Genomic DNA, 26,161 nt, shown 5'->3' on the forward strand with positions numbered 1-26,161 from the left:
ACTGAAAGCAGCTAGCTTAAAATCTTGTTATTAGTATCTATTGTCAATACATCTATATTTCGTTTCAAAAATATTTTAATAATAAAACAGGTCTGATATAAATTTGAAGTGACATGAAAATGGTAGAATTGTAACTGCCCATTTCGGGATTCCTGTTATTCCTTTTGATCTTTAGTAACTAAAGGTAATAAAACCAGATACCAACATTTTATATCTTCTGTTTACTATTACTCATCAATACACTCTTAATTTAGACTCCTTAAGAACATACTGAAAGCAGCTAGCTTAAAATCTTGTTATTAGTATCTATTGTCGATACATCTATATTTCGTTTCAAAAATATTTTTATAGTAAAACAGGTCTGATATAACTTTGAAGTGACATGAAAATGGTAGAATTGTAACTGCCCATTTCGGGATTCCTGTTATTCCTTTTGATCTTTAGTAACTAAAGGTAATAAAACCAGATACCAACATTTTATATCTTCTGTTCACTATTACTCATCAATACACTCTTCATTTAGACTCCTTAAGAACACACCTAAAGAAACTCCGCACTTCTAAATTATATTAAAAACCTGAAAACACTTGCACAAAATGCGTTAAAATTAATTTAAACTTTCGTTTGCAACTCGGCATAGGGAGAGCTTTATTAAAAACTTTCAAAGTTAATTATAGGAGTGCAGCAAAGTGCTGAGATGGAAGTGATGTAGTTGCCGTGTTTACACTTTGCGAAACTTTTACTGCTTTTGTGAAAAATCCTGCACTAACATTTTAGTTTACAATATGAAGTTGTGAGTCTAGACAAAAACGCATTCAGTTAAGTGTTGCACTTAGCCGAATGCGATTAGCAAACTAAATTAAAGTTGAAAAAAAACAGTATTAAAGATAATAACTTTATTTATCAAAAACATCTGGCAACAATCAAAGTTTTAAAATTTCAAACATTTATTCGCACTAGCTGTTCCATGCCATGCTTCGCTGTGGCACATTGTGATTGAATGGTTGACAAATGAGAAACAAAACAAAGAAAAATTTCATATAAGTTTAATTGCACCTGTGGAAAAAAATGAAAAAAAAATATATATTAAAACAATCCTTGATGCTGATTACATATAATGCTGAAATTTCAGCTCGATCGGTGCAGAACTTTTCGAGTTTTAAAGCGTTCACAAACCAACAAAATCTAATATATAAAATTCTCGTGTCGCGGTGTTTGTAGTTAAACTCCTCCGAAACGGCTTGACCGATTCTCATGAAATTTTGTGTGCATATTGGGTATGTCTGAGAATCGGACAACATCTATTTATCATCCCCCTAAATGTTAACCCCAATTTTTTTTAGTTTTTAGATAAATATTTATTTTTTAATTATTTATTATACATCATTAAAAAATACATACAACCCCTATTTTTCACCCCACTACGATCAACCCCTATTTTTAATTATAAATGATATACATGGCAAAACGACGTTTGCCAGGTCAGCTAGTATATTTATAGAAATGAAGCAAAAGAGCCTCTTAGCTAACAAAAGGTTTTTTTCACAGATTCTATTTGACAGCTTCACACTCGGTCGCTTCACATCGTTTACGGAAGATGGATGCCCAGATGGCTACATGCAGATACAAGAAGCCAGTAGGCCCCAAGTGGGAGGCTCATGGTGCGGGACATCCTGGGGACCATCAATTTACTACAGTGAAACAAAATCAATAACTCTTATAATTCGGCTTCTGCACCTCTCCAAGGAACAAAACAACTACAACTTTGACTTCCGAATGGCATATAAAGTTTTGAGAAAGGAGTACGCGACAGTTCGGTATGGAGGGACGCCTCCCTCAGGTGAGTCACAGACAACTTGGAAAACATATATAATATATATAATACATATAACATACATAATATACCACGAAAAGGGATTTCGTAAATGTCAAAGTTTTGTAAACAACATACTTCAGTTCTCAAAGTACCCCACTAATCATAACGACGTTAACGTTGTATCTAAACTTGAATTGCTAAATCTTAATATAATTATCTACTTTACAGTACATTAATCTAAACAAATTGTTTCATCTCATTTAATGTGCGAACTACTGCTATTTAATATCGTCCATTGTGACTATCTCCAATATTTATTGTTGAACATGTTGTTACTCAATTTAGTAATAAAGGAGGTGACCCAAATAAGGCCTACCTTAATTTGTTTATTCTTTAACTAGCGAACCCGCTATAAACCTATAATAACAATACCCTGGTAATATGAAATACTTTTATTTATTTATTAAACTTATTAAAATAAAAATAAAGATACTACTGTTTTCTCTGCCAGAATTTTAAAAACAAGCGTACGCCACTACGCTCATGGAACGGGCCACTTTCTGTGCTTGTGGGTGTTAGTTAATGTATACGCACACATCTATAAACATTAGGGGCCATTTGAAATCGAGAAGCGGGAAATTTAAAAAATAGGCCTTATTAGGACATAGGCTTTATATGGTTACCTTATTAGTGTTATATTCCTAGCAATTATACTATTGCATTTCGTGTTAATTTTTAATCTTTAATAAAGTTAAGTGCCCACATTTTAAAGCACACACATGAATTAGTAGTAGATATATTATTCATCGTGAGATACGATAAGGGTTATAAATCATATCTATTTCCATTTCAGAGCGACCCTTTTTCAAAATAAGACCCAAGCCATATCCCGTAAACATAACGCGCGGGGAAGATACGAACATCGCGAGGCCAACTAAAGCCCGCGAGTATTACCTCGGGGATTTGATTTCTGGGACTTATTGCTCGAGAATCTTCAGTGACTGCGATCGTAAAAACTGTAGGTTACAATCACCAAATTTCCCTGGAGTTTATCCGAGAAATTTGACGTGCTACTACGCGGTTCGACAGCACGAGGTGCCCCAGGGGAAACATGCCCTTATTGTGGTTAAGCAACCAAATGGGCAGCTGATTTCCATAAGAAGTCAGAAAGCGTTGTATGCGACTAATCAGCAAGAGCGGGGTAATAGTGGACGGGAGTTGAAATTTTGGGAGCAATGTGATGAAGTTCAAGACTATGTAACCGTGTATGATGGCTACACGACGAGGGATCCAGTAATTTTGAGGTTTTGCGGAGGAGGAGTATCAGTTCCGGAAGCAATATCGAGTGGCCCTGAGTTATTAGTAGAATTCACTACGTCACCTTTTGGAACCTTTTTGCAACCGGCAACTGCTCAATCTTTGCATGGATTTCAATTAGAAGTTGAGGTAAGGATATATTTTTAATTATTTAAAATTCCTTTTTTTTAACTTAAGCATAAAACACCAATATATTAAAATATATCTGAAGTTATATATCAAACGTTATAAGAAATTTTGGTTTTTCACTATCGATCATGAAATATCAAGCCAGATGGTAACAAAAATATCGTAATAAATCAACAACGAAGCTTTCTTGTAAAAATATGAATCCAAGAACATTTTTTTAATTAAACGAACAGGGTTGTAAAACCAGTTAATCTATGGAAGTACTCGTTGACCTTGAATGTCAAATAAATATACATATTTAAGTGAATTGAAATACCAAATACAAAGTTTTCTTTTGTGTTTAGCATTGTGTGAGACGATCTATTATAGCAGGCGAAATGATGTAAACGTTGGTGGTTTCCTCAATAAACCTTTGATGTTTGAACATTCGCCTCCGCATTTTTACCTTGTTTGATAAGTTACCCTTAACGTAATTTCAGATCGCATAGTAACTGAGGAATTGCTTTATTCTGGTTCTAGTGTATTCTGCCTTTATATTAATTTTAGGCTGTATTTTTTGTTCGGCGCCCGGCGTATGTACTATACATACTTTTGGACAAAATGCTCCTCAACCTTTCAAAGGTTTCGCCACGGTATAAGGGAAACTGTTGTTCACAGTGAGATGACTTTTTAAATGTATGTCAATTTATATGATGTGTTTGCCCTAATTTTGTGGTCCAAATAAAAAAAATGGGTCTGTTGGGTTTTAGTGGGTAGGGCACCACTTAAAGAAATTACCCCGGCGCGGATCCGTAAATTGATTTCCCAATAATGAAAAAAAAATTGCGACTTATTTGGGCAGATACTGTGCTAGTTACACTTGGATAGTGCTGGGCACTATAGAGCAACGATGAGCCAAGCGATCTTCTCTTTTTTCATCATTCATATTTTGACTAAGAGTTTGTAAGGACTTGACGCGATATTATCTGGACTTGGATATATTTTACATATCCTTTTGCTGGTAATTTTCTACAACATCTAAACAGTTTCAGTTGATATTTATCCCTGAAAATTCCTGATTTTTACGTATGTCGTAACTGTTTAATTAACACTAGAACACTCAGAGTGAGTTTACCTCATATATCATGTCCTTGTATACCATACCATTTATATTATACCATGAAATATATGTTACTGTGAGCGAAGTATACCTAGTGGACTAATAAAGCTCGGAATTTTAATATCAAATCCAGTACAATGCCAAGTTTTGAATTAGAATATATTATTCAATATTTGAAATTACGAATTTATAAGCATATAAACGCCAGAATTTCTGTTAGCCAATGCGTTTACCGCAGTGGGTTAGCAGCTAATAATGCTTTGAGTTCCCGTGCAATTACGATAAGTCTTTGGTAAACGTTGACCTAAAATTATTCACATATTAAAGGCATTTAGTATAATAATATTGCGTATTTTTTTTTCTTATTTTTAGAGCAGTGTTAGCATAGTGGCTTCAGCGTGCGACTTTCTTACCTAAGGTCGTAGGTTCGATCCCCCACTGTGGACTTTCTTTCTATGTGCGTTAGATTGACAAATGATCATGAAACAGATTCAGAAGTCTGAGGCCAAGACCTAAAGAGGTTGTAGCGCGACTGATTTTTTTTTTTCTTATACACATACTTTATGATTTTCAAAGTAGTTGTTTTGTTAATGAGTCCAATTATGAAACACAATAATAGTTTTAAATTGAAAGGTAGATCACTAATTTGCTTTTGAAAAAAATTTAATACCATGTAGTAGTATTTACATTCCCAAAAAAAACTTAAGAAATGTTACATAATACGGGTTATTAGGCTATGGATTCGACAAATCTTATCTCTTTTGAAGATTTTATCATTAAGAAAATGTCTTTTTGTTATAAGTTGAATGATGAGTAAGCTCTAAAAGAACAATCTTATAACGATAAGATCTTTCTAATTAAATTATACTTAAGGTTGTTATGCCCATTGTCTTTGAGGCAAATCTGCCGTCTCAGTTGGAAATATTATAATTTCAAAGAAATTTAATTTAATTCTACAGAACTTTATTTGTAATGTATATTTAGGATTCTGATAAATTTATCCATTTACAATAATAATCTTGCAAAATCATATTAATATGGATAAAAAAAAATGGATTTACTAATATTTACAAACTGGTTGAGAGAAAAAGTTTGGTATATATTTCCGTTTTCACTTTGTTATTTGAACTCCCGTCACCATTGCAAAGCCATGTCTGTATTGGACTCTATTAGTAAATTCGGTGGACTATTCAATCTAAATTATTTTTTATCACATCATCTATCAATACATGCGTTCATTCGCATTTGCATACACCAAGATCGATCAAATCAAAATTTAAAATATCATTTAGTCATGTAGGTAACTTAATAAACACTAATAAACGTCACTTAAAAAAGAATGCTTCTAAATTTACACCATTGAGAACTAGACGAAGGACTGGATCACGGACGAAGAACGAACGAGAAGAACTGGCAAACTCTTCATTCTTTCAAATCGCATTGTACCCAAAGTTTGTAAGCACTTGCTCCTCATCACATTATAACAGTTAATTATTGTAATTATATTTAAAAAATAATAAAAAATACGCAATTATTTCTTTCTGATAATGCAATTACATTACTGAAGGAACAACGCAAACACGTAGTATCAAGATGAATCAAGGCTGAAAATAATTATTCAAGCAAAACCAAATGCAAGATCTGCATACAAATAAAATTCACTCGCGTTAAACAATAAATCAAGCCATACCATGCTCTGTTTGGGTCTATGCCAAAGTGTAATTAGCAGAGCTCGTACGGCCAGTTATTATAATGGAGCATTCACTATACTCCACAGCAGTTTGCATTGTTTCAACTTATCAAATTAAGCCGCGGCCTCAAACCACTTTTTCTCGCCAGGACTTTGTACCTTTTCATAATCTTACCTGAATGGAAATTATGTTTGCCGTAATAGTATTAAATTGTTCGTTTCCTTTATTAAACAACGAATATTACTGGTTTTGTCTGCAGTCTGCTGAAGAATTTTTTATGTCAAATATAATGGAAAAGTTATCGTAATATTTGAAATTAATCTAAAGTTTATTAGTGTCAAATAGTATACTGGAAAATTGTCTTTATTATGTTCCCCTTCCTGGAAATGTACCTATTCTACATATATTCTAGAGATATATAGATATATACGCCATGATGTGAAGATACTGATAAGTATTTTAGTAAAAACGGTGCAATTATATTGATGTATTTTATATAAGATGGCTAGCTGAACACTATAAGATGTTTTTGAGTAAAACAATTGTTAAAATAATTATAGACGTGATTTAGGTTGTGTTTTGTTTTGCTATATTTTATACATAACTTTTTTTACTGCACCAAAAACCATTTCATTTCAACGGTCAATTATTTAAGTTCCTGATACTTTATGATATTAAAATTAATATAATGCTAATGGGCTAATTATAACCCACTTATTACAGCCATTTTAAGCGAAATCATCGTATTAAAATCTGGGTTACAACTCTTAATACCTCTTGACCCTCTCCTTAGCGTATCTTGTCTTGAATGCGCAAAGTATTATCTAAAATCAATCTTATAAAAATTCCCATCACAAACAAATGTGAGAATCGGAAAACATTTCGCCATCCAAACGTAATACAATCATTGAATGAAATTGATATTAGCATAATAAAACGTTTTAGGTTAGATTCGTCGATCAACAATCGCCGACCTACGCAAAAAATAAGCGGGCCTGTGAGTTTTGGATAAGAGGGACTGGCCGAGGTGTGTTGGAGCACCCTCAACACTCTTTACCGCCGAATACAACGTGTCTATATCATATGCAGGGAATCGATACTTCTGGTCCTTCGGGCAAGAATATATTTTATCGACGACAATTTTCAGCTCCGAGATTTCGTGTCTGGTTCTCAGTATTAAAATTTTATGTGACGAACGCTCTCAATCCGAATTTGCCTGAAGATGAGTACTGCGGAAGCCATTTGAATATATGGGATGGACCCATGAGAATATCGCCTGGCTGCAGCGACATTTTTTGGTATGATATTGCTATTATGATCTTATTTACTACCTTTCTTTATTGTAATTGGCTTTGTATTTTATCACAAATTCAATTCAAAATCATTTATTCATATAGGTAACACAATGTACACTTATGAACATCAAAAACAGAAATACATATTAAATGCTTCTTACTTTATATTTACTGCCAGTTCTCAAATCAAGGGCGTAGATAGGAAGAGAAGAACTGACAATAAACTCTCCGCTACTCTTTTTAATCGCCAAGTTTTTCGCTTTACACAATGTTTGTAAGGAGCTGCAATTATTACACCATGTTCCAAATGACATCTTAAGCAATTAATAATAATAAAATAAATTAAAAACAACGATTTGTCCTCTAGCAGGAGTCATGGTAAAATAGGAGCACGCACTTACATTCTCGTGTGAACAACACGCAAAATAAAAATAAAATTATCAATCAATCAATAAAGAGCTGAAATTATAAGCAAAGCGTACGTTTTGTATTTTGAATAATATATCATAATTCGGCGTTAAATTAACACACTACAATATGTAAAGTTCAACCTAATTTAAATATTTATTTTTAAAATAAATCGAAACACTTCGTCTAACGAATGGGTGTTTTTTTTTTAGTGACAAAGACCGCTCAGTACAAATGTCTAGAGCCACCTCACCACAGTCAGTGATAGTGGGTCGTCCTCCCACTAATGCCACTTTAGTTGCGAGATTCTGCCGCGAGAGGGCGCCGAGAACGTGTGAACATGCGTTACTTAGAAGGTCGAGGGCCTGTGCTCGAACTGAAAGTTTTTTATCAAAAGGCGATTCTCTAACTTTAGAACTGAAATTGACACAAGGGACCGCTCTGAAGTGAGTTTTAACTTTCTAATTTACTTACACGTTTTATATTACTTGAAAACTTATGGTCGCTCTTATTCCTTGAGTGTTTAAAACTGAAGTTGCGAAAGCTTCAAGTAGGTTCTACTAAATGACTTGTCTTTTGTTTAATACACTTTCTTTTTTCGAAATTAGTAAGTTTTGTTTCATAAGAATAACTTATAGAAAAGATAAGAAATATTAATTCGGCCTTATTAAATCATCGAAATATATAAGTTAAGTATATATTTCGTATAAGTTAAGTTATGCTTTTCATTGCGGTAAATATTTATTACTGGCTGGCTAATTTTTATGTGTATTATTTCAGACCAGTTTTCTTCAAAGCGTTATACGAGTTCGTTGACCTGCACCAAGATGGAGAGCCATGGGGTCATGGTCCTTGTTCTAGGAGGTTTTCTTCTCGTTCTTTTCCCGAAGCACCACCGGACCCACCAGTAACATTTTCATCACCAAGAGATGTTTTTCTCTATGGCAGGGGAGGAAATCGTAATATCAGGTATTGGATAAATTTGTTATCTAAAATAAGTTGCGCCAGTTGATTTTATTTAATATCAAATTCTTTTTCATACAGTAGTAGTTACTTAAAGTAGAAGTTATAAAAACTATTAAAACAAAATAAGCTTCCACAACTCATTGTTTTTTAAGGCAGTTTTTGCCGCGCGCCACCTATATGGAAGCAGCTGCACACCGATATATATCCGAACCAATTGGACTTATGGTCCTTCAAGAAAAGAGGGTACCAATTCTTAAAAGGTCGGCAACACACATGTGAGCCCTCTGGCAATGTGTGTGTCTAAAGGCGGCGATATCATTTAACACTATGCGAGCCCTTTTGCCCCCTGTACAAATAAAAGCTCAATGCTAAAATAATCCAATCTTTTAGAATATTGGAAAACAATCTTAAAATTAGGAAATTATAATTATTATATTATTTATTTATGTGTTTATTTACAGAATTTCAAATTTGATTGTTTAAAACTGTATTAGACTCGAAACTCGGCCTTAAGTTCTTTTTGATGTCTAGTTAGTTTTCTTTTATAAAGCATCTATTTTAAAGTCATGCACGATTTTAAAAGTTGTGTAATTTTAAGCGTCTTTCAACAGCTGCACGTACCGATTTGAAGCTAACCCTGGCGAGGTCGTACGGCTGAAGATATGGAGCGTCCGAAGTGGCGGAAGACTATGCAGATCTGTGCATTCTGCTCACTCTCCGTGGTTCAGATGTGGTGGCGAGGTCACGGCGGCTGTTAGAGTTTTCGACCGACCTTGGAGGGATAGTGGGCCTGGAGTTCTACGGGATTGTTTATGCAGGTAAAACAAAAAAAGTATTGTAATTATTTCTAGAATACGATCAAAAGTATTTAGTAGCTTCAGTAATCGTGCCCCGTAACATATATCAGCCCTGCGATTCTGTAACTCACTTCACGAACTCACACAGCGGTTTTCGCATCGGCGGTCGCTCTCAAATCAGTCGTGAAGCAGTCATTTTATGATTTGGCATTCTGAAAAGGTGGGAACTTGTAGTTTATTGTTTATCAGAATGCCAAATCATAAAATGACTGCTTCACGACTGATTTGAGAGCGACCGCCGATGCGAAAACCGCTGTGTGAGTTCGTGAAGTGAGTTACAGAATCGCAGGGCAGTACATTAATGATAACTTTTCTTATAGATTTTACGTGTTTATTCTCTGCTTTTTTTGCTCCACGAATCGAATCCTAGCACGTAGTAACATAATAAAACTTTGCGGTTAACCTTAAACTACTCCTGCGCCCTTATGTCTCTAGTCAACTTTCTTTTCTATTACCTACTGAGCTGTTAAATGTTTTAATTATAGCAGATGTACCTTATTTAAAATTTTGCTAGCAGACCGGCCAAGCGTTGCTGTGGCTAAGGTTTTTGTAATATATATTACATAGTAGCAAACTATTCAAGGGAAACGGTAGGAAAACACCAGTCAGCGCCATCTATTAGAATTATTGTGACTAATAATAATAATAATAATAATAATAAATAATCCATGCTAATTGTAACTAATTAAAAGGTGATTAAATAGTTTGATAGCCATGGCGTTAATTATTGTTTTAATTTTTAAATACATCGTTGTACTATATGCTGGTACCCACAGGCGTGTTGGTTTCCTTGGTAGATACATATTTAAATGTCAAGTACATTACTTGGTACTGTCGAAATACAGAGTTCGTAATTGATCTACAGCTTACAAGGGTCTAACCCCCGCTGTAAAGCCAGCACTAAATATAAAAATTGAAACATCTTTCGTTAATCCTATGAAACTAATATTTCAGTGATGTATTTGACTACGAATTTACATCGACATCAACTGTGGCTGAGTTGAAATTTGACGTTGTGAATATGACAGCAATGGATGACTTCCGGTCTTTTGGATTTGAGGCTTCAGTAGAGTTTGTGAGGGTCGAATCCCATTGTGAAGACTCACACAGAGTCCATGGACCGAGTGGGGAGTTACTTTTGTATTCTTCTATTATGGGTATGGTAAGTACATATCTTTATATATATAATTCTTCTGTGAGTGTGTATGTCACTGAACTTCTCTCAAACGACTGGACCGATTTTGATGAAATTTTTTGTGTGTGTTCAAGGGGATCTGGGAATGGTTTAGATTCACAAATCAGCCCGGCAGGTGGCGCTGCAGTCGGTACTTTCATACTTTAATATCCTAATAGCTTGAAATATCATGCAGGACAACGTCTGTGGGGTCCACTAGTTTTTTATATTTTCTTTACTAAAATGTGCAATTCAACTGGTTCAGGCGTAGACATCAAATTACCATTCATTACAACAACCGAAGTTCCAATGTATGACAACGAATAAATTCCCCCTCTTTATTTTTAACTAACTCAACTTCGCTAGCTCTGCGACCCAAAGAATATCTTGGCCTCTGAAATAAAAAAAATACGAATCTTCCAGCGATCTCTGTCATGTTCCACCTCTCGTCACTTGCTGGGGTCGGCTGCAGAAGATCCTCCTCCGCTCTATAGAACCAGCCGGCATGCATTACCGGTCTAGGGAATATTAGGCTGGGCTTTTTTTTTATAGAACAGGGGGCAAACGGGCAGGAGGCTCACCTGATGTTAAATGATACCGCTGTCCATTGACACTCTCAATGCCAGAGGGCGAGTGCGTTGCCGGCCTTTTTAGAATTGGCACGCTCTTTTCTCGAAGGACCCTAAGTCGAATTGGTTCAGAAATACTTCAGTGGGCAGCCGGTTCCACATAGTGGTGGTGCGCGGCAAAAACTGCCTTGAAAAACGCTCAGTTGTGGAACTGCGGACGTCACGTGACAGAGAAGTTTTACTTAACTTTTTGGCTTTTTCGTGGGTCGCAACAATAAAATGCTTGAGAAACAATGGTGTGGGAAATCTCTTTCTGTTGGAGGTTTGATGATGCTTATTAGAATATGTATTCTTCCAGGATCATTGTGACCAGCGTCCTTGGTTGATTGATCCATCACCTGGTCGCTACCTCTACTTGAGGATTGAAGGCAGTATCATAAAAGAACCAGACTTGGATAACTTCACTCTTCTCAATAATATAACCGTCGCTCCAGATCTGCGGCACATGTGCCGTACGCAGAACCGAATAGCAGTATATACTGGAGGACTATCGCCGGTTTACATTTGTCCACTACCGCCCCATAGACAGGTATGATTATTTTAACAGATTTACGTGTAATGCAGATTTCGATAATTTCCCATAGTGAATTTTTTCTTCTGTATACTCAGTGATCCCAACTTGGGGGTTTTCCCCCCAAATTAAGGAAAAATCAATATGTTTATATATTTTTGGGTTTCTGGGTTGACTTTATTCAAGATTTTTTTTTCTTAAAAAAGGTATGTGTTTTGGGTGAACTTATAGGCTAAGCAATAACGTTACACAGAAGATATAGACGCAAGGAAGAAGTGGCTATTTGATACCTTCTTCATTCCTTGCATCTTTGTAGCTTGTTACATGTACAAAAGTTCTTAATTTTAAATAATTACATACAAGATTTTATTGTTAAAATTATATAAAGCAAGTGGTGGCATTAATTTAACAAATGGTTGACGTCCAATATAACCTAGATTTTACAATCCCAACTAATAACCATTGCAGTTTATCAAAGCACACAGGAGGCGCTATAATCAGAAGGCATAAATCTGTATGAATTATTTTAAGCATTAAAACATATTATAATGAAATGAATCCCAATTACAATACAAACAGTATTTCGTTTCATATAAACACGAGTCATACGATTTGGTTGTTCTCTGCATTTGAACTTTTACTGTTTGCTTGTAGAGTTTACTTGTAATGGTAAGATTGCCATTATTCAAATTACACTTAACAATAATTAAATTTCAATTTTTCTATGTGCCAAATGATAGAGCCAAGTTATTATTACTAACTTTAACTTACGAAAAACATTTAATTCCAGGAAGAGCAAACCGTAGAAATTTTCTCCGATGGTTGGATTAAAGAAGTGGACCCCCTAGCAAAGCATGTGTTAGCCCCTCCGCCATCACCGGACCATTTTGACCTGGATTGGCCCAGATCCCTCTCCGTTGAGCTGATGGGCGTTGAGAGTGGATCCTACTTTGTGACATGGCTGGAACTGTCTAGGAGGTATTATTCAATGTTCTTTATGTCTCATCTTATCATAAATCAAATAGAAAATGAATTTAAGCTCTAGATCAGTGTTTATCGTGGGGCCCACGCCCCAGGGGGGGCAATTTCCTCGTTAAGGGGGGCAATCGCAATCAGCTGGATTTAACACAACGTGGAGACTTGAGACTGAAGCTCACCAAATTGGAAGCCAGCATCGCTGCTCTTTGCTCTCACTTAATTAATATAGAAAAATCTTCATTAAAATAATTTGGAATTTGAATTTTAGTTAATTTATAATTACGGCCGATAGAGGGCCCGTTTTGATACGTATTATTTTGACCCAAATGTAGCGAAATTTTACAATATTTTGATTGTTCTAATTAATAAATTATTTAGCAGCTTTAATGATAATTAATAAATTCGTTTATGTAATGCATTGAACTGTTTTGTAATTACTTAACTATATCCTAGAATATCACTTGATTTTGAATATCTTTTCCAGACAACCAACCGAACACGGTGGAGTGTTCGCACTGTCGGGTGACTGTCGCTACCGCTGCCCATCTATAGATGCGTGCATATCCCCTGCACTATGGTGCGACGGTATTAGCCAATGCCCTGACGGAGCTGATGAGCGCCTTACACAATGTTCCTCCTTCATGAACGCTCCTTTCCATTACCTAACAGGGCTGATAGCGTTCATCGCATGTATCGCCTTCATTGTGGTGAGTTTTGCTTTGATACTGTATTATTAACGAGATTATAAGTAAAATATATATTTTTTTAAGGAATTTTAATTTCAGTTCTATGCCGGTTTATTATTGATATTCACTTCCCTTAACGATAGACGCCTTTTTTATAGAACAGGGGTAAACGAATAGGAGGCTCAACTAATGTTACAGATACCGGCAAACTTCTTGAACATTAAACAAGGGAGTGGGGGAAAATTTACACAGCGCGGGACACAAACGTCAACCGCCGCCCGCCGCCCACCCTCCCAGTGATACCTAAATATCGCTTCTGCGCAGGCAACGACATATGTTAAAGATGTTTGCCGGTATCTGTAATTGAGACTTAAAGTCCGCCGCCCATTGAAACTCTCAATGCCAGAGGGCTCACGAGTACGTTGCCGGACTTTAAAACGCGTTTCACGGACAAAAAGAAATATGCGTCGCCAGAACTAACGTGAACACACATTTAACCAACCACAGTTTTCGCATCCATGAACTAAAACTGTACTATACTATTTAATTTAAAAACTTATATTTTCCAGGTCGCAGCAACTCGAAGTTGTCGGCGGCGCCGTTCCGCGCTCCAGCATCGCCTGAAAAGTTTCTCCTCGGACACAGCAATTTTCGATGAGAAAGAAGTGATTTGCTGACCAAGCGAAGACTCCGTGCGATACGTGGAAGTAGACAGGGTCACTACGGTGTGATTCTCCACGCACGGAGTCTGGATTTTTCCTTGTTAAAGACGCAATGACGTCACCGGGTCAATGACACGACGGGCATTGAACTCGAATTGAGATTGAATAGTTTTAAAGCGAGCCTTCGGACCAAAGTGATACCGATTGGTCAGGATACTGTTTATATCGTGGTAATCTGATTTTTACATGACAGATTCTCCTATATTAGCTCTCATACAAAATACTACATTAAAACGCCCAGTTTAATTTACTGGAAAGAATCAAATTTAAAGATTTATACTGCAAAACTTTTGTCTATGGGCTATGAAAATATCTTGCGTGATGTTTTGGGGTAGTTGGTTATATTAGTTTTAATGCTTTTAATTGTTAATTAGATGACGAAAACAAATCAATATTGTGTATGGAGCTTATTGATTAACAATATTGACAGATTTGCTTTGAGACAGGAGTGTGTAAGGAAATCATGAATTATCAGAATACCATAATATTAAATTCGAATTATTTTAAGGCATTTAAGTTTTTGGTTGACAGATTTATGTAATCTTAATGAACGCACAATTTTTTTACCTGATCCGATCGGTTCAAGAATGTACGAGATATTTGTTGTATTCTCTTGTAAATAATTTAGTTGGAATGTTCGTTATATATTAAAATATCGTTGTGGCAATAATTAAATTGTATCAAAATCGAAGCCTGCCCTGCCGCTCAAATCAGTCGTGAAGCAGTCATTTTACGATTTGGCATTCTGATAAACAATAAACTACAAGCTCCCTTCTTATCAGAATGTCAAATCATAAAATGACTGCTTCACGACTGATTTGAGAGCGACCGCCGATGCGAAAACCGCTGTGTGAGTTCGAAAAGTGAGTTACAGAATCGCAAGGCTGTGTTCCCTAAATTCGTATACGTGATACAATACTGCCATTTATGAAGTTCGTATACTTTAACTGTAATTTTAACCGAAAAAGTTTACAGTTTTTTTTAATACCAAAAATGAGTCTATTGACGTGTTATATTTGTTTAAGGGTGCGTTTCACTAACACAAATCACGATTAGGCGAGGTTTTTGAATTATTAAAATTTATTAAGAAAGTTGTTGTTGGTTGGTGCAACGAACCAATGTTTCATTTGAGTACCTATATTTAAATATTAACACTGCGAAAATAGAGTTGTTCTCTTCTAGTATTGTTATCTACTATATAAAAATAAGTCGGGTTTTCCTTCCTGACGCTATAACTCCAGAACGCACGAACCGATTTCCACGGTTTTGCATTCGTTGGAAAGGTCTCGGGCTCCGTGGGGTTTATAGCAGAAAATTCAGGAAAAATGTTAACAGAAAAGCGGGATCACCAAACGAAATGTTACATAAAACGAAGCCATCTGGTGGCGAAACGGAGTTCGCCGAGTTTGCTAGTCGGCTATACAAAAGCGTCAGGGTAACGCGCGATACAAATTATCCGCAGGCGTTAGCGTCGTCGTAGAAAAGCAGTGAAACGCACCCAAAATGATACAATGACATGATTTTCCATCAACCATCAGCGAAAAAATGTGTTCAGTGTTGTCTATATCCAAAATTAAGGCACGTAAAAGCAATATGGAAGATTCATGTCAGTGACCTCATAAGCAATTTATAAATATCCTACTGTAAATAAAATTAAAACTAATTCATATCTTAAAGTATTAAAGTGATATAAATTTGTTTCCCAAGGAAATTATTGAGATTTGTTATATCGAGTTAACTATTAGTAACTTGTAGTGATATTGATAATGACCTCGTAATGGTTAGGATATTATAAAAATAGATTTGACCGGACGATACGTGTGACAGTCTTTGATTATTAACATATTAATAATAATAATAATATTTCCTAAGCTCGATAGTGATTGATAATCGCGTCTAGCGGCGAAATTGCGCTAAGTACCCTGCGCTACAGCGTCAAAATGTTTGAATTATGTTAATTATTAATTACGATATCAATTTCGTGAGTAAATTGTCAAATTTCAAGTTTTGACTTAAGATTCCTGTCTAAATATAATATAAAATGGTTATTAACATTAAAATTCGATAAATTAAACCTTAACAATTTTACTTTACAATTACAAATTAATGTAAATATAAAATAGATATTTAGTGAATAATTGACAGATTAATTACAAAATACATAATCCTTAACTTGTAGGCAACTCACGCCTGTTAAATTTTTTGAATGTTTTACGTTAATAGTACAAACTTTTAACGTAGTTTTTGTTACGTTAATAGTACAAAGCGCTGTTTTTAATACGTGATTCGCTTTAAGCTTAAATTGCGCTTTGGTAGGAGAATATTAAGTTTAAGTAATGTAATAGATCAATAAATACTAATTGGATTCTCTAAAAGTTAACTATGGTAAGGCCACGAATGAACAAATTGCGAAGAAGTATGTTTTAGTCAAATATAATATCAAAGACTGTCATAAATCTGAAAACAATTATGGACTTAAAATATAAGGAAATACTGAATACATTTTCACTAAGATTGATAGTTAAGAGACTAACTGTGTAAATGCATATGATACCTTTATTGAAATAGAGAAGAGAATAAACTGCTTATTTGAAAATCACATTACGTGGGTAACACTGAAAATATTTAGAACTGGCCAGTTAGAAACATTGCTAATGAAAACTTTTTTGAATTTCAATTTTAGAACTCTTTGGTAACCTAATGGAGTGTATTGCATTCATTTGTCATTTGTTTTTGTGAATTGGCGGCTAACACGTGACGTTACACGTGAAAACGAACCTAACGCGAGAAAATTTTCGGTCAATGATTTATTATGACTTTCGTTGTGGGCTTACTCAACAACAAAGCTATCATAGGCTGCGATTAGCATTTCTTAATGAAGCCCCATCTCGTGCCACTATTTACAATTGGTTTAACGAGTTTAAGCGTGGATGTAGCAATCTCAATGATGATCCGTGTGAGGGACGTCCTTTAACAGCGACTACTGAAGATAACATTAGTGCTGTGCGACCCATGATAGGTGATGAAAGCTGGATATATTGCTGCGTACCAAAAGACAATCAGCTCAGTGGGTATTTCCTTTCGAGGATCGGCCAACTAAGGTAAAGAAAGGAAGAAGTCAAGGAAAAAAGATGATTGCCTCATCCTTTGGTCGTACAGGTCATTTCGCGACAGTTGTGCTAGAAGATGGAAGGACAATTACTGCAGACTATGTCAATCGCTTTTTGCCTGTTGTTTTGCAAAAAGCGATTGACATACCAGTCTGAAAATGAAGTCGACAGCAGCGCCCTCGAAGGAGGATCCTCCTTCACCACTACAATGCTGGACTGCCCACTGCTTTTCTCAGTGGTTTCATCGAATGCGACTATGTGTAGAGAGTATCGGAGATTACTTCGAAAAACAATAAAAGTATTGGCAACTTTCTACATTAAGCCGTTGTTCATTTTCAGTGTTACCTAGGTAAGAACAATTTAACATTGTCTCATCAGTTTGAGGTTTATATGACAGTCTGGTCTTAGTGAATGTGTATACAGTATTATAATTATCGTTATAAAGTTTAGTTTATATAAATAATTTGTTTTTTTACAGCTGCCCTCTCAATAGCTTACATATAAGTGGTCTATTCAAACTATTAACATAGGAGGTTATTGATATTTTGGGATTGATCTCACTGTGCGAATCTCGAGTATTATCTCGCAGTGTTAGAATGCTCAATTAAAAATACATAATTTTGTTTTTGAATTGAACATTCTAACAAAAATAATTTGCTACATTGCAATGACTAGTCACGTATCAACTTCCATAAAAATTTGATTGCCGTAAGTGGATCCCGTCGGATAGATCCTAGGTCAGTTAAATCGTAGCAAATCTAGAAGTAAGATATTGAGATCGGCCGTGGTAGTGTTACGATAATGTAGAAAATTTATCGTCTTCCATAATGTACGGATTCCGGTATAATTTTCTGTTCGACATGAATGAAGTTTCAATTTGGAAGTTACAAATCAGGTGTTAGCCTGGAAGACAATAATGAGGTAAGCAGATATAATTTCACATTCACTGGTTATGAAAAGTTATGATGATATAAGAAGTTTTCAAATAAAATTATTTATTGCATGAACTGCTTTGTTTGATTTACTAATACTAAGTATGTATTTACGAACTGGTTTTTAACGATAGGAGTTTTCTTAAGACATGGTAATAAAATAATTCAAACAAATATAAGATTTAAACCTCAGGAAGTGAAAAAAAAGGAAAAAACGTGTGTGTACTTATGTACATGCGTTAGAAGTTATACTTTGTCGTAAAAAGATAAAAATCTTTTCAAAAAGCGTTGAACGAAGAAAGCGCGGTTTGGGGTAGCTTATATATAGGTTTGCGTTGTATGTTGGGGTAGGGTGACCATAACAGACACATCACAAATACAAGATGTAAAATGAATGTAAAAGACAAATACAGGTTATAATTATAGAAGCTTAAATTGTTCCACAGGTAAGAGTTTTTTATAAAAGTATGATTAACACAGATTGTGAGCAGTGTTGGCCTAGTGGCTTCAGTGTGCAACTCTCATACCTGAGGTCGTAGGTTCGATCCCCGGCTGTGCACTAATGGGTTTCAATTGACAACGCTGCGCTACCATTGCGGCAGACGTGGTCCTTAATATTCTATATCGTATAATTATCGCTATTAAAAGTCTGTCGCATGAGAAAGTCAAATGCGTCATTAAATAAAGAAAGCACAAATAAAAAACGTAATGTTTAATCTTAATAAATATAGTCAACTAATTCAATATGCTTTTGGATAAATTTGCGTAGCTATCTTTGACTGTCTGCGTGATGTTTTCTGCTGGTTTTCCCGAAGTAATCAGCCAGGTGTCCCCACTTTGGCCTTCTTCAATCGCAACAAGCAATCCTTTAACAGCATCATCAACCCTGGAATAAGATTAATGTATTTCTGTAAATAATAAATCTTCCTTTGTACGAAGGTAACCAAACCAACACGTTGTGTTCAATAACGTTCAACTGTGAAATACTGTTATGTAAACCAAGGTAATTTATTAAAGATACTTGCATTAACAAAAAAGTAAATAAAACTATTAAATATTATTTTCATAAACTATCAGTATTATTATATAATACACACAAAACGATTTAACATATACATATAATAAAATTTAAAAATCTTTGACCCAATTCATGTATCTGTTTCATCATCATTTTTGTGTCTAAAGCAAGCCGGTGTCACGGTGTTTTCCTTAGAAAGAAACAAAATGTCTATTGGCGTACAGACGGGCTTGAAGCTATGACCTCAGTGATGAGAGTAGCACGCTCAAGCCAACACTCAAACTCAAAACTCAAAAATCTTTATTCAAGTGGGTAACCAAGTACACTTTTGAATTGTCAAGTTAAATTAATTGTAAATTTACATTTACTACCAGTTCACAAGGCAAGGGCGTAGAGCGGGTAAGAAGAACTGGCAAGAAACTTTCCGCCACTCTTTTTAATCGCCAAGTATTGTCATACAAATTGTTTGAACTGGAGCAAATCAATCCCAAGGATTAGGATCATTTAGGTTTTCCTCAAATTTATAAAACGCTTTATTGATTAATTTCCCCTTTTCACTGCTCTATCGCATACAATTGAACTTATAATATGGCATCCATAAAAACTATGTTAGAAGTTTCTTCACCAATTTTTATATGTGAATCGTACTAAAATCCAAAGGAATGACTCGATTGAACAGTGTAGGTATAAATCAGTAACCTCAAAACGAAAATGATATATCATAACTATATTTTAGTTCATTTCAAAATACTCCTTAACAAAAGGCATTAAGATACAATTCAGAAGATTGGCGAAACAGTGGTCAGGCAAATTATTTGGTAATTTTATTCTCAGTAAATTGAAAGGATAAAATTTACCATAATCAAAATATAACGTAACACGATGACATGTTCATTTGTGTTTTCCTGCTTGTAACATAAAACCTTCATACGGTTAATAATTATAGGTAATGCGTTCATATCTTGTTTTACCAACTTAACGATATACCTACAATGAATATCGCTGTAGATTGATAACATTTATTTATTTATTAACATGCAAACAATTATTACTGAATAACAAACATTTGATCTGTGTCTTATATGTGTTGAAGCAATTACAAACTAGTGTATATATCTTCATTTAATTTAATCTAATTCTAATATATCTTCCATCTAATTGTTACAATATTTAAACATTTTTTTGCAGGTTTTAGTGAAGAGCTTTGTTTTTTTTTTTCAACATTTGACAGGTACTCAAAAAGCGAGTGACGTCTGTCAACAGTTTTTTTTTTTAATTTGACTAGGTAACGAGGCCTTTAAGCCAAGTCTTCTTTTCGGTCACTAATTTTCACTTGTTTTTCTACATGTTATTCTAACGTTCCACTTGTTTTCTTTGCCACGGTATATTTAACGTATTTATTTATATAAGTTTAGTTTTTAAGCAAATCACACAACTGGCGGGAGGAGTCACTAACTTCCATTATTTCACTTGCCAAGTAGTCTATTGAGCATTGTTGGCCTGGTGGCTACAGCGTGCGACTCTCATCCCTGAGGACATAGGTTCGAACCCCGGCTGTGCACCAATGGACTTTATTTCTATGTGCGCATTTAACATTCGCTCGAACGGTGAAGGAAAACTTCGTGAGGAAACCGATATGTCTTAGACTCAAAAAGTCACCTGCTTGCATATTAGATTTGGTGGAATTAGATTGAAAATTTGGTTTTGGCATTTAAAAAAGATATGATTCATGTCTGCGATCTCGTTATTACAGGAAGAGCAAACATTGTTATCTTTAACTAGCTGCCCCCGCGAACTTCGTTTCTCCTTAATGTGATTTTACTATATGAACCTCAGAGTTCAAGTTAAATCAAATTTTGGTGTGAACACCCCTTATCACTTAAGGGGTTTAAAAGATAGATAGTAGCCGATTCTCAGACATACTGAATATGCATAAAAAAATTCATAACAATTGGTCGAGACGTTTCGGAGGAGTATGGGAACGAACATTGTGTTGACAATACGAGAATTTTATATATATTTTTTTTTATATATGTATATAATAAACAAACGAGCTTGCGGGACGAACAAAAAGGGCTTCGCAGCCCATAGACACCCATTTTTAGTGGGTGCGTTGCCGGCCTTTGAGGGAGGAGTACACTCGATTTTTCAACAAATATATCATAAACTTACCCTTGTTTAGGCATTCTAGATAGTGCCTGTGGTATTATATTTTCTAATACATCATCAATGGCACCAACGTGGCCATTGATTAAGTTTGTGTCTGTGGTTCCGAAGCAAAGCGCGACAACGCGCACTCCTGTTCTACTGTATGTTTGTTCGGCCTGAAAGAGGGTATAACTAAATCTTAAATTACGTAATAAATGAGAATGTGTAATGTATATGCTCACAAAATCGTGTTTAAGAGTTCATTCACACTGTTAATAGAAACTGTAGTGTAATTATTACCGTAGTAATAGTAATAAAATGGTTAATTATACGCGACGAGATTAATTGGTAATTATGCACTTAATAAAAAAGAATATCTCAATCTAAATGATACAGATGTATCATTTAGATTGAGATATTGGAGTTTGAAGCCAAGATAGTGTGTTGAGCTGTAATTAAACTCGTAGAAACAAATACTAATTCTATTTAATTATTAAAAATAAATATTCTTTATTTAAATAACTAATTTAAATATAAAAAATTATTTACAATACTCTTTACCTTAATTAATTATAGTAATAATTATAAATGGATAAATGAAAAACTAAAATAAATTTAAAGTTTGGTCCGTGTGTCTGTGTGTATATGTGTGTGTGTGAATGCTGGGAGCATTTCCTCGTTGTATTGCGATACTTATTCGTTGAGCGAGAAAATTACATGCGGTAATATAACTGATGACCACAGAGCTTGTAATAAGATACGTAGTACATAGGTACATTAGTACCAGGCACCAATTTATATTTTTAATTAGCGCATGTGCATTTGAAGAGTATCTTCTCCAAAGGGAACAAAGTCAAAGTTGGTGGAATCATTTTTATAAAATATCTAATAATTATTATTATTTATTTCCTCAAATGTTTGAAACAAACAGTACGATTACAGTTAAGAAGGTATTGGGAGACATGTTTCCAAGCTAGGTATGAACCTGTGAAATGGATAACCAGGCTTTGATACCACAGTAAAGTCATAAAAAAGTACAAGTAAAGGCAAACAAAATTTAAAGTTCCTAAAAAGGAAAAGAAAAGAAATCAAAACAGTCAACTAGATATCTTTTTGTTAATTAATTATGCATCTCTTGTACTTTACCCTCTGTAGGTGTTTATTTTTTTTCTATTGATCCATTTTAGGGTTGCCTGGAAGAAATCGCTTGTTAGCGATAAGGCCGCCCGTTGCCTAATAACTTATGTAACCTACTCACTTTTTGTTTTTTTTTTCTATATGTATAATTATGTGTATTATGGCAATGAAGTATAAATAAATAAATAGATCACTACACAAATAAAAATATGTATGCCTTTTATTATTTTTGCCCTGCATCTACGATTTTTGTTTGTTTCTTATTTATTTGTTGCGGAAGGCTATAGGTTATATGTTATTATGGAATAAATACGTTCAATGTTCATCAACTTACGCCCAGACAGTTACTAAATTGTAACACTGCTGATTTTGCTGCACTGTACACCGGAAGCAAAGAAGACTGCATCAGACCAACTATAGATGAGATGTTCACTATGGTTCCTCCTTTCCCACCATTGTCCTTGCGCATGAGGTTGTAGGCTTTTAGTGAACTTCTAATTAGTGAAGTCTAAAAATATATTTTTTACTATTAATATGTAAGCTGTATTAATATGTTATCAAAAGCGACGCGAAATTAAAAAAAAATCAATACATTTGAAACTGGTGTCTTCTACATGTGACAAAGACTGCTTGCAATATTGTCTACATATACCCGTGTATATATACAATATTGTAAGTTAAAATATAGATGACTAATAGCTAATAGCATCTAGCTCACTCACTTTACTTTAAAAAGAAAAGTACTAGCGTTAGATCAATTTTGTCACAACCATATTAAGTTTTTATTTATTATTTTATTTAAACTGACTGAGAAATATATCTAGCCCATTGAATTTATACAGATGTGGCCTCATATAGCTGGATTCAAACATATTGTTTGTTTGTCTCTGTTATAAGATTTTATTCACAAAATAGAACGTCCAACATGAAAATGTGAGTATTTTATAATAATTGTTATTGCTGGTATAATTACGTATGGTTTGCTTTGGTTTCCGAAATAATAATCACTGTTTCCTGTTGATAGCTATATATAAAATTAAAAAAGTTATGGTTTTAATGGCTTGCGCACGTATTACGCTAGAAGGACAAAAACAAATGATAATTTTTATAACAAACAATAAAATATTAAGTAACAGTGTTTACGCCTTTTCACGAAGAAATTAAATTGCTTGTTTCATTATATATGATACTCTATTTACTGAAATTTTACTAAACAATATTTACCAGATCGTGTTTATAACAAGAAATATCTAAATTATTTAGGAACAAATCCTAGAGTGATATATGTCGGTAGATCTTTTATACGCTAATAATAACATAAAATGTTTACCAGATTTAAGACGCATTTACTTATTACTGTATTTAAAATTTAATATGAATGACAATTGATTTCAACTCAAAATCTCTTAATGCTAAACGTCATAAGAGATATAATTATAATTGTGACAATAAAAAAGAAACGTTTGTTTGTAACGTAGTGGTAAGTGTAAGACGTAGGTACCAATAACTCGAAAATACCGTAGATAATAATAATCTAATTGTAAAAACAAAAATATTTAACACAAAAAGTATTATTGCAATAACGCGAACAGAATATTTATATATAATTATTAATTTCTAAAAAACACGAGAACAAAAGCTTTGAAGCTAGAAACGAATTATATTGGAAAACAAATTGTTTATGCTTATATATTTGTTTTTTTTTTTAACTTTTCCTTAACTTTCACGAATATTTCATGAACAAAATTAGCCAAATCGGTCCAGCTATTCTCGAGTGTTAGCGAGACAACAGCAAGTCATTTAAATATAATATATTATAAATAAATACCGCTCAGTATCACACTGAAGCCGGTAAAAGCTATGAAAATCAGTTACTTACAACATTAACTTCTAATGCTTTCAAGTAGACATCGGGTCCGTCATTCATAATACCAGCATTGTTGATTACAACGTCAATGTAACCAAATTGTTTAATAGTTGCATCGAATGCAGCATCCAACTCAGCTGTTGTAACATCGCATTTATGAAACTTCGCTATATCAGATCCATATTTGCGATTTAGTTCCGCTTCTAGTGCAGTTCCATTCTTCACATCAATATCCAAAATTGCAATGTGCTGAAAAAGAGTTCACCTATAAACTAACGTAAAAATAATGTAGCTAGTGTAGGTAGCTAAACTAAATATTTATTGATTTACACTTCGTTGCATTACAATATAAAAATTTAACATAATTAATATAAAAGAGAGCAACTGGCGGCCTTATCGCTTTCGAGCGATCTCTTCCAGGCAACCACTGTGTGAAAAGAAAAAAAAAGTGTTAAATTAGATGGGGTAGGCAAAAAGTGCAAAAATACATATTACATGTAGTTATTAAGAAATAAACGAAACTAAACAGGATCAAAAAACAAACTTAACTAATAAACTATACATGAAAAATATAAAGTAAAAAGTGGACATGAATCATGATAATTTAATTTAAGATCAGTCTCACGTCAGTAGTTAGTACGAAAATAAGGGGTACGTCATACGATGTGGACAGGTAATGTTTGTACAGAAGAAATTTAAAGGAAGATAGAGATAAATATTGTATACAGGCTTACAGTAATAATGTAATTACGCTTTTACTTGCAGTGTACGACAAAAATCTAAATAGAACTAATAATTTTGCTTCTAAAAATACAATAGATACACAAACTTCCTTTACAATAGTTATCATCCGACTTATCTATGAAGAGGGATCATTCATATTTTAATTAACTGCAACTCTTGGGGGCCTCATAGCCTAGCGGTCTTATTAAGTGGCAGCTAGGTGAGGGGTACCGGGTTCGATTCCCGGTTCGAGGGCATGTTTTAATTTAATTTAAAATTTGTTCTCGGCCTTTGGGAGGGTTGTGCGGTACCGGGCGAGTGCTTAAACCGTACATAGAGGACACTGTCGAATTTCTAAAAATCACGAATTATTAAAAAATCCTATACTTGACGCTGGCTAATGCACAAATCGTGCCAGAGCCATAAAAAAAAAAAAAAAAAAACTTCAACTCTTCTAAATATTTAAATTCTGGTACCTTTGCCCCTTTCTCTGCTAAGCCACGAGCGACGCCCTCGCCGATTCCCGCCGCCGCGCCAGTTACCAAAAATATTTTATCTTTCACATCAAACATGACTGCTTCGTGCCACTAATACCAAGCGACTGATTCAATGCAGTGTAGTGAATTTATTTAAATTAATTCTCATCTACGTCGTTTTTGAACTCCTATTTATCAAATCGGGCAATCCTTTTTGACTTTGCGTTGTGTTTGAATAATTTATATTACCCTTTGTTATACATAAGGTATGACAAATAGTCTTATCTAGAAACTATAGTGTCGGAGAATTAGCAGCCAGTTCTTTAAGTACTTTGATTTGAGATATATGTTATCTGAGGGAACACTCTATTGGGAGCCTTATGACACTGTCCAGTTTAGGTTTTATTATATATTGTTGTTAAAAACCTAAATTGTTCAGTATTTCAATAGGGTCATTTCAATTAAGCTGATG

General features: G+C 34.4%; 2 protein-coding genes across 2 annotated transcripts in view; one reads left to right on the plus strand and one right to left on the minus strand.

Moving 5' to 3' along the window:
* Nucleotides 1–15,324, plus strand: part of LOC125049472 — a 112,673-nt gene extending 97,349 nt beyond the window's left edge. The window contains exons 4-14 of the mRNA XM_047648788.1: nucleotides 1,549–1,840; nucleotides 2,670–3,262; nucleotides 6,998–7,350; nucleotides 7,968–8,201; nucleotides 8,536–8,724; nucleotides 9,333–9,539; nucleotides 10,533–10,740; nucleotides 11,680–11,910; nucleotides 12,683–12,870; nucleotides 13,355–13,577; nucleotides 14,126–15,324. Of these exons, the coding sequence (XP_047504744.1) occupies nucleotides 1,549–1,840; nucleotides 2,670–3,262; nucleotides 6,998–7,350; nucleotides 7,968–8,201; nucleotides 8,536–8,724; nucleotides 9,333–9,539; nucleotides 10,533–10,740; nucleotides 11,680–11,910; nucleotides 12,683–12,870; nucleotides 13,355–13,577; nucleotides 14,126–14,233 (2,826 nt within the window). The 3' untranslated portion in view covers nucleotides 14,234–15,324. The remainder of the gene's footprint in view (nucleotides 1–1,548; nucleotides 1,841–2,669; nucleotides 3,263–6,997; nucleotides 7,351–7,967; nucleotides 8,202–8,535; nucleotides 8,725–9,332; nucleotides 9,540–10,532; nucleotides 10,741–11,679; nucleotides 11,911–12,682; nucleotides 12,871–13,354; nucleotides 13,578–14,125) is intronic.
* A 3,693-nt stretch (nucleotides 15,325–19,017) lies between these two features.
* On the minus strand, nucleotides 19,018–25,924 carry LOC125049821 (15-hydroxyprostaglandin dehydrogenase [NAD(+)]-like). The gene is made up of 5 exons (XM_047649284.1): nucleotides 25,690–25,924; nucleotides 24,503–24,739; nucleotides 22,958–23,131; nucleotides 21,511–21,662; nucleotides 19,018–19,206 (listed from the first exon to the last, which is right to left on the minus strand). The coding sequence occupies exons 1-5, from the start codon at nucleotides 25,783–25,785 to the stop codon at nucleotides 19,056–19,058; spliced, it is 810 nt and encodes a 269-aa protein (XP_047505240.1). The 5' UTR covers nucleotides 25,786–25,924; the 3' UTR covers nucleotides 19,018–19,055.
* Nucleotides 25,925–26,161: the final 237 nt, after the last annotated feature.

Source organism: Pieris napi, chromosome 5 (genome assembly GCF_905475465.1).
Source record: "Pieris napi chromosome 5, ilPieNapi1.2, whole genome shotgun sequence".
Classification (NCBI taxonomy): Eukaryota; Metazoa; Arthropoda; class Insecta; order Lepidoptera; family Pieridae; genus Pieris; species Pieris napi.